The sequence below is a fragment of the Engraulis encrasicolus genome, chromosome 24, assembly GCF_034702125.1.
Source record: "Engraulis encrasicolus isolate BLACKSEA-1 chromosome 24, IST_EnEncr_1.0, whole genome shotgun sequence".
Lineage (NCBI taxonomy): Eukaryota > Metazoa > Chordata > Actinopteri > Clupeiformes > Engraulidae > Engraulis > Engraulis encrasicolus.
Window position 1 is genome coordinate 33,035,266 of NC_085880.1, and position 16,124 is coordinate 33,051,389.

The following is a 16,124-nucleotide window of genomic DNA, read 5'->3' on the forward strand; positions in this document are numbered from 1 at the left end:
GCTATTCCAAATCTACAAGCCCATAGCCTCTCAGGCAGGGACAGACCCCCAGAAACAGAGCTAGTCAGCCACGGTCAGACTCTCCGGTAGAGAGACAGACAGTGCTATTCCAGACCTACAGGCCTCTGAAGCACGGAGAGCCTCCCAGACAGGCAGGGAGAGCTCGTCAGGCAGGCAGTCTGTGGTGCTGTCCAAGTGGGCCTGGATCTTGGCCATGGTCCTATTCTCACTCAGCACCTCGGCTGCGTCCAGGGATCACCGCAACGCACAGACAGACACACACACACCCTGCTTGAATCTCTTTTTCCGGAGTGATGCACGCACACACATACTGCGCTACACGCAGGCACACACTGGCGTCTCCAGATGGGGCCATACCTGATCTCCCAATAGGGTATCAGCACTAAGCAGCTACCCATGCCTGGCTTACAGGTCTGTCACAGCTGTGATCTGCTACAGAGGCACAATACCCACAAAGAAAAACAAATTTGAATTGTCAAAAGTTAGAGATATACTTTTCAGCAAAGCCAGTCCTTTTCAACACCTCTCTACATCATTATGGTATTAACTAGTGTATTCCCTGAGAGTAATTTCTCAGTAGTTTTTGAGCATCTTGTGTTCTGTTTGCCAGGACTTGAGGGAACCAAAAGAAGTTAACATGGAAACCTGCAGCCCCTAATTGTAAAAAAAACCCCAAAGTCTTGCCGTTTCTCTCCATAACCTCTGGGAGTAAATGTTAAACCACAGTGGCGGTCTGACAGCCATGCACCCAAAGGGGTGCAATAGCGGTGAGTTACTACTGTATAGTCAGTGGGTGGGTGCAGCCCCGCCGACAGGGGGGGACAAAAGGGCTTTTTGTCCCGGGCCCTGGGATAGGGGGGCCCAGAACTGGGCCCTCATTAAGTTTGTGTTTAATGGTTGTAATTATTTTCAAAATAAGATGTTTTTTCAGAGAGGGAGGTGCGCTATATTTACATTAAATAAATGATGCAGATATTTTACCTTTCCTGCCCTTAAAAAGGATCAAGAGCCCCCACCTCCCCCACCCCCAGTGCACAAATGGTTTGGTCGGTCAGTACGAGAAAGAAAAAAACGGCTTCAACTTAACGCGGCTCGTGCCAATTTGCCAAGGTGTCTGAAGAAGCAGTCGTTCACCAGGAGGGCAGAAAATGAAGGATAGGAGAAAAATAGATGAAGACACCAGAAGCCCCAGGATTTCAGTAAAAAGTTCTTCAGATGATGCAGGTACTAACAATAGCAGACAACACTAACAGAGAAAAAGTTTCCCTTCATAAAACAGACACGCTCTGCACTGCAGCATTCATGTTTAAAACATGATCAGTCACACAGTCGCATCATTCTATAACCACAGCTTAGTAAAATTGTGTTTCAAATCTGACCATCTGTGACCTTAGCTAGGAATATGCACATTAGCCCCAATCGTAACATGATGAGAAGTTGCGTCGCGCGCAAGGAGAGGGCAAGGGAGAACTTTTAAAACTGCGCTATTATGCAACACTATTTCGCTTAGCGCGTATAAATCCCGCTTAGCGCAAATGCTGCCACTTTATCAACCTGTTAACTTTGTGGGGAGAAACAGTGTACATCCGTTTTGCATATACATTTCTGCAACTTGACGGTAGGAGGAAGGGGGGCCCATTGATATTTTTTTGTCCCGGGCCCAGCCAAACCTGTCAGCGGCCCTGGTGGGTGCAATACACACATATTGCGGATCGTGATGGCACGGACCAGGTGGGGTGTAGTTGCTCTTACCGATCTGTAGGGGGTCTCTGACCGCCTTGATTCTGTAGAGCTGCTCCCCTCTCTGGAACTCATCTGGGCTCCCATTGGCCAGGCAGGAGTAGAGTCTGCAGAGATGGGAGGGGCATAGGGGTCAGAGGTAACGCCAGAAAGGGGATCAACAGACCTAAGCTGCAAACACACCAGAAAGCTATCTGGTGTCAGTCCGACGAACCAACATCGTGCTTTCCAGAGTCACAGGCATGCTACTTAAAGGGACACTGTGTGAGATTTTTAGTTGTTTATTTCCAGAATTCATGCTGCCCATTCACTAATGTTACCTTTTTCAGGAACACTTACCACCACAATCAAATTCTAATTATTAATTATTGGAAAAATTGCACTTTTCATACATGAAAAGGGGGATCTTCTCCATGGTCCGCCATTTTGAATTTCCAAAAATACGGTAGCCATTTTTAGCTGCAAAAATGACTGTACTTGGGCCATACTAGAAAATATTAGCTTATTACTTTGTAAACTTTCATGAGAAGATCAAATTCGGCAATAGGCAGCCCAGTTTCAATGAACAGCATAGTTGCAGTACCTTTTTTGACCATTTCCTGCACAGTGTCCCTTTAAAAACAAGGTTCTGTCAAAGCCCTTTCCTTACGCTACATTATGCTGTTACAGACACCAGGTTTGTATAAAACATGTACACAATGGCTACTTTCATTCAGTTCCGAACTGTGAAGTGTTTTCAAAGTGGAATTAAGCTTTATTCCACATTAAATTAAGTTAATTCTGAATTAAATGTCTGAAGTAAACAAGGGCAATATGTGAACTTGGACCAGTCACTGATAAAAACATGGTTCAGGTCATCAGCAAGAGTGAGATAAAATAACTATTGTTGCAATCTACTGCCCTTTTTCATATTTTCCCATTTTCGGTCTAGCAGGTGAAAATTTCCATTTCTATTAAAAAAACGCCACCAAAGGGCACACTGCGCCCGACAGATGGCAGGGTGTGGGCGGCAGGACTGGATGGCCACTTGGCACCAACTCTGCCTTATATTACCACCATCCCGATGGGTTTTCTTTTTCTAGCGCACTGGTGCTGCAGGCAATAACAATCAGTCACTATGTGGTGAAAAAAAAAAAATCATCAGCAACATCTGTCAGGAGACTGTGTAGTGTGTGTGTGTGTGTGTGTGTGTGTGTGTGTGTGTGTGTGTGTGTGTGTGTGTGTGTGTGTGTGTGTGTGTGTGTGTGTGGGCACCTGATGTCCTCCTCGTTCTCTGGGAAGCTCCAGTAGGCGATACGGAGTTGCAGTTGCTCTGGTACAGGAGGGTAGACCTTCTCCACTACCTCAAAGGGGATGTGGAACGCCACCTGCTTAGCAGACAACTCCACCAGAGGAATCACCTGGCCATCTGGGGGGAGAGAGAGAGAGAGAGAGAGAGAGAGAGAGAGAGAGAGAGAGAGAGAGAGAGAGAGAGAGAGAGAGAGAGAGAGAGGAAGGAAAGAGAAAGAGAAAGAGAAAGAGAGAGACAGAAAATAAGGAGGACAGAAGAGAGAGAAGAAAAGGGGGGAAGGTGGGCGAAGGAAGGAAAGAAAGCAGAGAAGAGGAAAAATTAAAGAAAAGGGAAAAAAAACAAAACAGAGTGAGACATGAGTTATAAAGTGCTTAATAACCACAAACATAATAAAAGGCGTCCAATTTTCTTAAGACACACCACCACTATCAATAAAAGAAAAATACAACCTTCTCCTTTATTACACAAAAAAAACCAATAAAATGAGTCCTTTAACAAGAGTAAAACAGTTTGCACACACGTACACATGTAATGTGTGTGCCCTCACAATTGCTCAGCCCTGGGCCCGTCTACATCTATATCGGGAATGAGGTTAAGTTGTCTTAACAGCTTCATTCGTGATCCCACTTCATCTGAATTCATAGCAGATTAGGCAGATTAGGCGGGCACAGGGGGCAGAGGAGGAGGACAGGGCACAACACATAAGGGGCATAGGAGGGCAGAGGAGGAGGACAGGGCACAACACATAAGGGGCATAGGAGGGCAGAGGAGGAGGACAGGGCACAACACATAAGGGGCACAGGGGGCAGAGGAGGAGGACAGGGCACAACACATAAGGGGCATAGGAGGGCAGAGGAGAGGGGAACAGGAGGGCATGAAGTGGGCAGAGTACAGAGGTGAGCAGGGTGGAAAATGGGCACAGAGGAGCAGAAGCGGGCAGGAGGAGGGCACATGAGGGCAGAGGAGGCCAGGGGTTGGATGCAGGGGTGCTTAGAGAGGGGGCAGATTAGGCTGGCACACAGGGGCAAAAGAGGACAGGGGCAGAGTAAGGAAGACTAGGGCAGAGTGTGGCTGGGCGCAGAGGGACAGGAAGGAGCAGAGGAGGACATGGGCAGAGGTGGGTAGAGGGCCAGGGGAGGGCCAGGGGAGGGCCAGGGGAGGGCCAGGGGAGGGCCAGGGGAGGGCCAGGGGAGGGCCAGGGGGATTGGAGGCAAACACTAAACAGAAGGACCGAACAAGGTAAGGAGGGGCAAGGTGGTATAAGGGAAGGGCAGGCACAGAGGGGAGCAGAGGAGCAGAGTAAGCCGGGTCAGGAGGAAAGAACAGAGGAGCAGAGGAGGAAAGGGGAGGGCAAAGGAGGGGGCAGGAGGTGGACATGGGGGAAGAAATTGTGTAAAGGGGGCAGGAGAGGCAGTTAAGGTGTGTGCATACAGGAGCAGAGAAGGGTAGAGAAGGGCAGAGGGGCATTAGGTGTATGTTTTGGGGGGGGGTTTTTTTTGGTGGGGGGGGGGGTGCAGGAGAAGCGGGCTAGACTGAGAGCAGAGGGCAGGGGTAGGAGGAGGATGCGGTGTTCAGAGGGGCTGGAGGTGGTGGACCAGAGTGGAGGAGGGAGCAAGAGGGCCCGCTAACACAGATGGAGCACGTTAAACGCATCGCCCTGCAGCCTGCGCTGCCATCTATTGCAGACTGGCACCAGCTGATGGACCTCACTGGGGAAAACTGCCAAAAAGTGTGTGTGTGTGTGTATGTGTGTGTGTGTGTGTACAGGCAGGCTTAGGAATGGACATCATAGCTAAGAGGAACAGGGGCAGACCAGTGTGTGTGTGTGCGTGTGTGTGTGTGTGTGTGTGTGTGTGTGTGTGTGTGTGTGTGTGTGTGTGTGTGTGTGTGTGTGTGTGTGTGTGTGTGTGTGTGTGTGTCTGACTCATGATGGACATCACAGGGGATTGGGTTCAGGGCAAAGGCCAGAGTGTAAGTGCATTTGTTTGTTTGTTTGTGCGCGCGCGCGTGTGTGTGTGTGTGTGTGTGTGTGTGTGTGTGTGTGTGTGTGTGTGTGTGTGTGTGTGTCATCTTGGTCATCAGAGGGGGAATTAGGACAGCTGCCAATCCGCCACGAGTACTCTACTCCCTCTTTCCCTCTTTCCCTCTCTCTCTCTCTCTCTCCCTCCCTCCCTCCCTCCCTCCCTCCGTCCGTCCTTCTCCATCTCCTCCCCTCCCCTCTCCCTCGACCCAAGCATCACTAGGCCCAGGAAGGGCTCGTCTTTCCTCGGTCTAAGTCTCTACGCACGCTCATGCCACCCCAACCCACCCCTCCCACTCCATCCCCACTCCCAGACAGCACACAGTATGGTCGGCAATCAGTGACTCTAAAAACAAAGCAGCACAGCTATGAAAACACCACTGGAGCATGGACGGATCCACGGACCCCTGGGCCAGACAACAAGACCCCTGGGCCCCCCGTTCATGGTATTGCAAGGTTCCAAAAAATTTGGGGATTTAACCAAGACTTTAGAGAACCTTTGTTGCTGGGGGTTCAAGGGTTTGTCCCCAGAAAAAAAAAACTGAAAATACAGTAGTTTAAAGTACAATTCAAAACACAGTATAAGAAGAACACAAATATAGATCAATAATTATTAAGTCTTTTTGTAGTGTGGAGTCTAGGGCTTCAGGGCCCCTTGGCTCTTGGGCCCCTGGGCCTGGGCCCGGTAGGCCAGAGCAGTAATCTATCCTTGTGGGGCTGCAAGGACACTGAGTTTGCAGGTCCTGGCCACTCCCAATCTGACAAAGTGCCATTGACAGGGACAATGTAGTAACACGCACATTCAAACATGCACGCATGCACACAAACGCATGCACACACATCCATACACACACAAATACAACCCACCTACAACCCGAAGAGAAGAGAAGAGAAGAGAAGAGAAGAGAAGAGAAGAGAAGAGAAGAGAAGAGAAGAGAAGAGAAGAGAAGAGTAAGGGGGAGCGGTGGGGTATCTAATTAGATGAGGCAATATCCATGCAATCCACCAGTCCTCCGTGGCCCTCTTCCCTTCTGTCTGCCTGCATGGCTCAGAGACACAGGCAGAACCCAGGCGGGCACTTGCCTTGTCAGTGGCATACAGACCTAAGGCTAATAGTCTACATCAATGGAGATGGAAGATTATTGATAAGACTACACTACATCTGTACAAAACAAAATACACCTGTGTGTGCACACAAACTAGCCATACTGTAGGTATGAAGTTCACACTGTGAACATCAATACAAATATGGTGGATATAAAGCGAGGACTGAAGAGAGCAAAAGAAAAGAAGCGCACGCGCACACACACACGCACACGCACACGCACGCACACACACACACACCTATTCCGGCAGCTACCTATTGATGTGCAGGCAAAAGACATGGCACTACTGGAAAGAACAAAAGGAAACGCGCACACACACGAAGCCAATTAATCAGCTACTCACACAGCTATTATTCCCATTGGTGACAGCAGAAAATAAAAGGAAAACAGCTTCATTCTTCATCTTGACCCTACCGGCACCTCAAACAAATGATGCTGTAAGAAGTTCCCCGTCACTGTCTCTTTGTTTTCTTTGCAACAAGGGAGTGAATGCATCAGCAGGGGAATCCAGCATTTTTCCTCCTCTATCTGATCACCATGGTGACCTGGCCTGACCTGAGAGGGGGAGGAGGGAGGGTGGTGGTGGTTTCCACGCGGGGCCCAGTATTTGTAAACAATGGGGAATGGGGGACGAACAAAGGCATACCACTCCGAAAAATGTACACAGAGGGCTGCCCTATACCTAATCTTAACCCTCACAAACAATGACGAATGACCTCTGACTACAGGGGTAGCTATGAAGATTCAGGTGTGTGGTTTTAGTTTAATGACGTCGGAAAAGTTTAATTAGGCCCAGCATTAAAAACATGAGACAAGAGAGCCCGATGACTATAGTCTTCACTTAAGACATTGAAATAAGACTCTTCTATTAGAAAGAGCTTGGGTGGGTCAAACTCTGATAGTGTGTCTGTGAATTAGCTCTCCATATTTAGGAGGCACTAGTCTTTTAAGGAGGCAACTGCATTGTACATTTTATTTGATGAATATATGTCCCTACACCAAAACGCTAAGCTTAATAGTTCACCCTCTCCCAGGACTATCACCATTGGTATTACAGGATTACAAAGGTTATGCTAATAAAGTGATATTCAGGTTGGCAAATGTTGTTGCAGTCCATGAGGCCCTGCTATGTGCCTTGCTCAGAGGCACCAGTCATGGATGGAGGTATAGAAAGGCGTAAGGGTGGGAATCAAACCTGTAAACATCTGAGAGTGAACTCAAACTACTAATATTACTACTATTATGTCACAAAAAAATTCTCAACCTCTAAATCTTCAGCTGAGCTGACACCTCCATGGGGAAGTCCACAGGACAAGAAATCTGAATGAAAAATCAGCTGTGAATGTGTGAGGACAGCTTGGCCTAAACAAGTGCCATTGTCCCCTCTGCCAGGCCTCTGGTCATGGCTTGTGCCTGAGGGCATATGAATGTTTCACCCGATACACACAAACCATGCAGGTGAACTGCAGATGAGCCAGCGAGTGAGTGAATCCAAGGGCAGCACCGTAAACCAAATGTGTGTGTGTGTGTGTGTGTGTGTGTGTGTGTGTGTGTGTGTGTGTGTGTGTGTGTGTGTGTGTGTGTGTGTGGTGGGGGAAAGTTTTCAGCTGTCGTCAGCAGAGTTGAAAATGACAATCTGTTACTTCTAGAGAAGCGAGTCTCCCCAGGTAATTAAGGCAAGCGCTACACTCTTCAGCAGCTGCTATGCAGAGAGACACCTGGCCTTTGGTGTGTGTGTGTGTGTGTGCGTGTGTGTGCGCGTACGTGCACGTGTGTACAAGTGTGAATGAGAGAGGGAGAGGGCACGAAAGAGAAAAAGAGAGAAACTGAATGTTTGAGAGAAGCTGTGTGTGTGTGTGTGAGATTGTGTGTATACATGTGAGTGAGTGAGAGTGAGAGAACACGAAAGAGAAACATTGTGAGTGTGTGAGAGACCGTGTGCATGTGCAAACTGTGTGTGTGTGAGAGAGTGTGTGTGTGTGTGTGTGTGTGTGTGTGTGTGTGTGTGTGTGTGTGTGCACTGCGTATGTCACAGCCAGTCATACGGTGAGTAAATGAACTGTGGCCTGTGGCCGCTTGGCATGGGGGCCATCGTGCAGCTGGGCTTTTGAGGAGCTCTGAAAAGGTGAGACACAGCTGAGAGTCTCACACATGCACAGCATGGCACAGCCTTTTAATGGACACACACACACACACACACACACACACACACACACACACACACACACACACACACACACACACACACACACACACACACACACACACACACACACACACACACAAATAACAAGGTGCACTACAATGAACATAATCACACAAACGTGCACACACAGCACAAACTTTCAGAGTAACCTGTTGCTCCAAAAAATGTCATCCACCAGTGAAAGTGAGGGGGTAGGGGGTTTAATAAGATAGATGTTTCACCACAGACAGATGTGCAAGTTAAGTAGCAAGAGCCTTAAATAACAACCTTCCCCTCCTTCCCAAGACTGGGGGAAAGTGCTCTTCTCAGTATTTCTGAAAAAGAAAACGGAAAAAGAAGGAAAAAGAGGGGGGTGGGGGTGGGATTTGGCTTTCTGGTCTGGTTAAGTCCTCTACTGTGCAAGATCAGCAGCATTATGCAGATTCAAAAAAAAAAGACAAATATGCGAGGGTTTATTGCCCAACCGAAATCCCCTGCTCAGAACTCAGTGCAGAAGCGGTGACCTGCGTTAGCTAGCTAGACAAAGCTCTTTTTACAGCCACGCAGGGGCTCCACCCAACCTAGCCAAGCAAACCAGGCAACCAACCCCCACTGCTCTACCACACTACACTCTACTCTACTCAGCTCAGCTGTGCTCCTTCAACCCAAATACTACCACACATGGCCTCTCTCAACCCACCACTCACTCGACCCCCTCCTCTTCTCTTCTTTTCTCTCCAGCATGCACACACATACACACACAAACACAACCCCCACTGCCATGCGTTCGCTCCAGCATACAAACACATACACACATGCTCACCCTCCAACACATACACACAACCACCCCAAAAGCGCACTTTCTCCAACACGCACACACACACACACACACACACACACACACTCTGCCCAAGGCACACAAACGTGCATGCATACACTCACAACCCCCACTCCCCTGCTCTGCTTCTCTCCTTCCTGCACGCCTGGTGAAGTCTCCAAATAAATGTCTCTCTGCCTAAGCCGTCTTGGTTTGCTAACTTGGGTTAGTCGTCCTCACCCACAGCTCTCCTGGCCCAGTGCAATCAAATACATACGTATACATAACAAGACAAAAAACCAACATTGTGTTCAGAGTTTGTCACAACAGTTGCCTAGGACTGAGCTTCTTTCTATATCTTTACTATATTCAACCCTTTATACAAACGGGTGGTGGGCCATTGCTTATGGGGCTGTGCATGGAACCAGGAGTAATGTTTCTTGATGGAGGTAAGCTAGTTTTCCAGTGCGGAAAGGAAATCTGTTTGCTGACAAGTACTGCTCTTGTATTTTCACAGACAGCCAAAGTCAGAATTGTGAAAATAACAGCGTGTCATCTGTACCCCATTCTAAATATCACGGAAGAAATGTATGTTTGTTTTCTCCAGTTCATTTACTTATTGTTCATTTAACACACCCAAAAACGTACTTAGTTGGGGTGGAGTGCACGCATTCAGCTCTTAAACTCAGGGCCTGGGTCTGCTCATGGTCCATATCTTTCATCTTTTCCTGCTTCACTGCCGGTGTTTTTCAAGCCGGGCAGACGCTGCAAGGAGAGTGACTTCAGAGAAGCCAGCAGGAATCTCAACAACCCTGTTGACCCTGTGGGCTTGGCGTCATTACACAATGACCAGGGGGAGTGAGTGGGGGTTGCTCTTACAACCAAAACAAAGTGCGGTGCTGGGGCTGTGTCTTCTTCTCTTCTGTGGATGTCTTGGGGTATGAATGCAAGAACAGCAAATAAACAAACTCATTGGCAGCCCAGCTCCAGTTTTGTTTGAGTCCAGATGAGATCAAAAGGGGAGGGGAGAGACAGAAGACAGAAAAACAAAGACAAAAATCTACTTTCTAGTTTCTACTGATGGAAAGGTGCCATTGGTATGGCCCGAGTTAGAGAGCTGGATGCATGATCTGCTGTGTGAGTCACTCACAGTCACACTCACACTCATTGACCCCAGTGTGTGTAATCAAAGCTGGGAATATGACCAACGCTACACCGTGCGGCTGACATCTGAAACTCATGAAAATGTGCAATTCAGGGACAAATATCCAGCCAGGCTGACAATGTTTTGGAAAACTAGTAGTGTAATGCATGGGGTTCTGCTATGAATGAAGAAAACTTTATACAATAATCACACTGCAAGTTAGCGTGGAGTTCTGCTGCTCAGCCCTTGTCCTACACCGGTGATGATGTGAGGTCATTAATGCAATTAGGTTGGCTTTGATATGAAAACAGAACCCAAAGCATATCCTTGTGAAGTCACATTTCAGACCATTATTAGGATTTAATTTTCCCCACCAGTCAAGCTTCATTTGCACACCATAAACTTCCTGTTGGACTCACCTTTGATCTTAACTGTGGGGGAGTTGGGACCAGCGGACTGTTTCCTCCACCCTCGCCAGTTCTGACACAGGCTCTCCGCCTCTGATATGAAGGAGCAAAGGGAGTCTTCCTCGAACCGGTCGGAGTCTTCGAAGGAGAACCGCTCTCCGTCTTCCCACTCCGCAAACATTAGTTCCATTACATCCGCGGAGTGCGACTGTGTGAACTAAGGACTGTCAACCCTTTGACACAAAAATAACAAAGTACAACTTTTGAACTGACAAAGTGCAGGGGGAGAACACACTTGCCGTGGACTCCAGTCTATAAGTGGGGGAGGGGTGACACACCAGAACCAAAACACTGCAGGGAGGAAACTCCAAGCCCTCGACGAAAAAACTTCAGTCTTCTCAGTTCTTATTATATCTGAGCTCAACTGCTTTTGTTATTCATTCAAAAGTAAATGTTAGTCTGTTACATTTCACGAAAAAGACGGGGGGAATGAAAAATAATAATAGCCACACAGTTCAGATCTCTAGACTATATTGTTTTGACAAGTTGATTCTGAAAATGCTATCCGACTAATAACTTCAAACCCTCCCTTTGCCATCTATGGTATGGCACTACATTAATAATACAAAGCAACAGGCATTTCAGACTCAACAGCTAACCTTCATGTCATACTGAAAAAGAAAAACTTTTGCTAATGTTTAGATCGTTCGTGTTTGGCTTTTTAAGACACGTCCTGTTAGGACAAGCAATTTCTGAATGTGGACACAGTGGAATTCTGCTGATAGTTGGGCAGAGTCAAGATAGTGGGCCAGTGTCTCACTGCAAGCTCCTTCTACTTCTCAGCAGGGATTCAGGCTAGCCGCTGACACAAAGTCAGCTTTGACAGCTGTGTCTGCATTTTTAAAGGGTCACTTCCTCCTGAAAAAACGTTGACAGTTGAAATGGCATGCTGGTCTAAAAAACAGAAAATCGCAAAAATTACCACAAAACCGCAAAGGTGCTTACAGGTCTGTCATTCAGCGAAGTTAAGCTGGTCTGCCTTGTGTTCGATTGAATATTCCACCGCTAGCCAACTTAGCCAGCTAGCCAGTAGCTATTCTACCCTAAAGGTAAACTGCCTTACCTTGTAGGTGTCCACTTTCTTCGGTTACACAGACCAATGCATTATGAACACATCTATAATGTATCGCTTACGGAGGATAACGTTTTTACAACGGCGGGGCAGAACAATGTAAGCGTCTCTGCCCATTATAGGCTAAACATAACACAAATAAGCTAAACGTTTAGCAAGCTAAACTAGCCATATAGTTGGTTGGTTAGCTAGCTTGGTAAACACAAATGTAATAGTTGTCAATCCCGTCTGTCAACCGATGTCAACGCATTTCAGCTTCGAGTTTGTACATATGGTAAAGTAATTAAATTAAACAACTATGTATTCAACTCCTTTGTAATGTAACCTATGGTCATAATCCTATCCAATAACCCCAACTGTAGTTACTGAAAACAAACGGTTCGCTGTTTATTCTGAAATGCCTGCGTTATTGTCAGTACTCCCTAAATAGAGTAAAGTAAACGAGACTATCTACTGATGTTTCAGACCGGTGATGCACATCTTTTGTAATCACCTATGCAATTTTTCGCAATGTATGCTAATGTTTTACCCTCTCGTATTTCTCTTCCTTTGTATTTTTAAAAGCTTGTCTTTCGTTCGCTCGATCTTCCACAAGTTCGCGTCAAATCCTTTCCTTGACATGAATAAAAGGCACACTCTGTTCTTCAGATGTACACCAGTGTCCGTGCCGGCTCCCGGCACTGTCTTTGTGCCACCGAAAGAAGCCGGGATCCCCAAATCGTGTCCTCGGTCCCCCCCTTCACTCTCTTTCTCTCCGGCAGGGAAGATGGCTCTCCAGCACTCGTAAGCTTCACCAGAGTATCCTCTATCAGCTGATCCCAACTTCCGCCTTGCATTTGCTGCCGTCGTTGTTGCTGTGGTGGGTAGAAACAAGGCAATGGTCTTGATCTAGTCCTATGTATCGTATTACTTTTCCGTATAATAATGTGGGGAAAATAATAAAAATCCTGTTAATTGCTAGATATGAAAGTCGGTGATAATCAGGCTGTTAAATTAATTGCAGGCAAGTAGTCCATGCAGCTGCTCATCTCCCTGCAGTGTTGGTAGTAGCCTTGTAAGTGAATGGTGGTAAATGACAATCATGTCAATACCAGACAGGATTAAGATCAAAATCCAGACAGGTTGTGGTGTTTCTGTTTCATTGAGGATTTGTTTGTTTGCCTGCTTGTTTAAAGGCGAAGCACAGTCGATGTCAATTGGACAATGACAATATCACCATTTGCTTCTGTTACCTATTTTTGTGTAGCTGAATAATGAAGTGAATAATTCTGATGAATGAATAATGATAATGAATGTAGCTGAATAATTCAGAGGACAGTTTTCTGGTAATATGTGGAAACTGGGAACGACTTGAAAAATATCTTATGCTTGCTTTGCCTGTTGAGGGTATTTGTCATTGGGCCCACTGCCATCTATGGTGGTGGGGGCCCTGTTATAATTTTTGTTTGCCGTGCATGGCCATGTCAGGGTTTTCTTTTCTTTTCTTTTTTTTGGGGGGGGGGGGGGGCAAGGCCCTGTGTGCAATTGTTCTGCCACTAGAACTATGTAAATGAACACTCTTAAACCATGAACCAGTGCAAACATTCTCAATCATTGCAAGCAACCACTGACACATGCAACTGCTGGTGAAATCAAGCACTATTGACTGGATAGGCCTGGGTTGCCTTGCCAATTTTAAGTGCTAGGCTATCATTTACCTATTATCAAGACCTATATGGTTGTCATTTGAACAAATGTGTGCAGTTTAATATATTTCGAGGAAGAATGTCTGATGAATAACTGATGATTTTGAAGCATAGGCCCCTATACGTAGAATGGCATTCTCATAGGTCTCATAGCATGAGAAAGCATGGTTGTGACGAGCATTTTCCAGTATTTGTGTGTACAAAGCAGAATTACTCGTATTACACACAAGTATTACTGGCAAATCAATTAATCTACCTTGGCTGAGTTTTTTCCCCTCTTGAGAGTAATGTATTTCCTCTTTCTCTGCCATTTCACAGGCTCAGCTCCAAATCCCTGGACTGCATGCAGTCTCTTATGTTTTAAACAACGCAGTGCAAAATGTAATTTATTTTGGTGAACTGCTCTTTCTCTTTTGTCACCTGTCAGATTAATGCTCCCCTCTGTTGTTGAGGAAAAGCCACCGCATGCAGTTTCTCATGCTTCAGCTGGGGGGCAGAGTTTACCAGTAAAACACACATACTGTACTATGTGATAAGATGGTGTTAAAAAGCATACCTCAATCATAAATATGCAACTGATGAAAACTTTTGACTATGGCCATTACAAAAAAAATGAAATTAATAATAATATGCTTCAGAGGGGAAAACACACACACACCAAGATATTGTTTCACTTAATATACATTTAATATGGTTAAACCCAGGTTTAATATGGTGGCATACTTGCCAGTTTTGCACTGTTTAAAATGGCCTTTATGGACATCCTGAACTCAGAAAGTGAACACCCCACCACAAATTTGCTCCCGCCAACTCAGTGAACCAGCTGATCTCAATTGACATACCGCTTCAGCCAGGTTGGCAGGAGTCACTTCTTCTCTATCAATCCATTTAGTCCACCCCAGTTTGTCAATTCATTATGACTATGTGTTACCCATTAAGACAGAAACAGTTTGATGGTCCTGAAATGGCCAAGCACAAGACTTAAGTGAATGAAATTATTTGTGTCTGTCATCATGTCTTTCATACTTACAGTACGTCTCGTCCTGTGATTCACATGTGGCTATGAGAACTCTGGGATCCAATCTTTGTACCCCTTATAAACATCTGCCTACCAATTCTTACATTTTTTGTTGGACAAAAAAAACACAGGATGAATATAACATAATAACAATAATAATACATTTAGTGCATTCATCTGGAGATGTTCAAGTTAAGCCGACGCCATTTTAAATACGTTCAGTACAGTTCTTCACATGCAGGTGGCTGACAAGAGATAGAGCTAGGATGTAGGCCCTACACATATATGGCACAACTGACGTAGAATTGCATTTAAAGTGACACTGGAAAAAAGCAAACAACATTCTTGTACCACAATATATCCACAGTCCTGGATGAAGAAACTAAAAAGAGCATTTGGCCTGACCTTTGACATTTTCGATCAATACAGAACGTAACATTTAAAAAACACAACGGACATCATGCATTTCATTGGCTTTAAATATGGCAAACAACACAAATTATTATACACAAATGTAAATATTGTTCATAATGACAACAGAAAATATTATATACAATGATATATCGATTGTAATGTATATAGCCACAGTCCCAGATGAAAGCAGGCAATGATGAAGTTATTTCTGGTTAGCCTGCCGCAGAAACAGTTCCCTGGCCTGTGGACCAGTTGAACTGCAAAAGCTTCTGCAAATTTAAAAAACTAAATTGATAACAGGAATTTTGTGTATTTGCCAGGAATAATTGAAACTGAAATTGCTTATAACTCAGGAAGAGTGATAAAGCAATACTCACTATCCTGCAAAATGATGTGGAATGCTACCAAGTCCAACAAATGCACACATACAAAACATAACAAATGCAGTTCAAGTTTGGAAACAATGTGCACTCATTTTCTCATTTACTGCAATGGCTTGCACTCCTGAGGCATGTAATGTGTCAAGCAAATAAATATGATGAAATATACAAACATTATTTGGCATCAAGGTTCATTTGAACCATGTGTGGCAACAAGAGCCACCCCCCTCATTTTCTGTACAATGTGTCTTTTTTCCACTGAGGACACTGTTTTTGTCAGAGAACACACACACACACACACACACACACACACACACACACACACACACACACACACACACACACACACACACACACACACACACACGCTCTCTCTCTCTCTTTCTCACACACACACACACACACACACACACACACACACACACACACACACACACACACACACACACACACACACACACACACACACACACACACACACACACACACACACACAATAAGTGGAGGGAGCCAGGCACAGAGAGAATAGGCCACAGTTACAAGATGGAAGCAGCTACAAGATTTAGGAGACTTAAAGGCCCAATAAGCAACTTTGAATATTTCTCCACCATTTTAAGCTGGTTCTTATGGGTGTGTGTATATAGGGTCTTCCTAAAAATCCAGAAAAGATTTTTAAAAAGTAGGGCCTGTTTCTGCAAGTATGACTTTATGCCCACAGAAGTACTGATGGCTGATACTGTCGGTTTCCCATTAATGATTTATTT

General features: G+C 45.6%; 1 protein-coding gene across 5 annotated transcripts in view; it reads right to left on the reverse strand.

Annotated features, from left to right (window-relative positions):
• zswim8 (zinc finger, SWIM-type containing 8) overlaps nt 1-12,635 on the reverse strand; it is a 70,172-nt gene extending 57,537 nt beyond the window's left edge. For 2 of the 5 annotated variants that reach the window (XM_063191914.1, XM_063191913.1), the window contains exons 1-3: nt 10,744-12,635; nt 3,016-3,169; nt 1,774-1,868 (exon numbers count right to left, since the gene is read on the reverse strand). In XM_063191914.1, coding sequence (XP_063047984.1) covers nt 1,774-1,868; nt 3,016-3,169; nt 10,744-10,921 — 427 coding nt within the window. In that variant the 5' untranslated portion in view covers nt 10,922-12,635. The remainder of the gene's footprint in view (nt 1-1,773; nt 1,869-3,015; nt 3,170-10,743) is intronic. The other 3 variants (XM_063191910.1, XM_063191911.1, XM_063191915.1) reach the window with 3 other exon arrangements.
• Nucleotides 12,636-16,124: the final 3,489 nt, after the last annotated feature.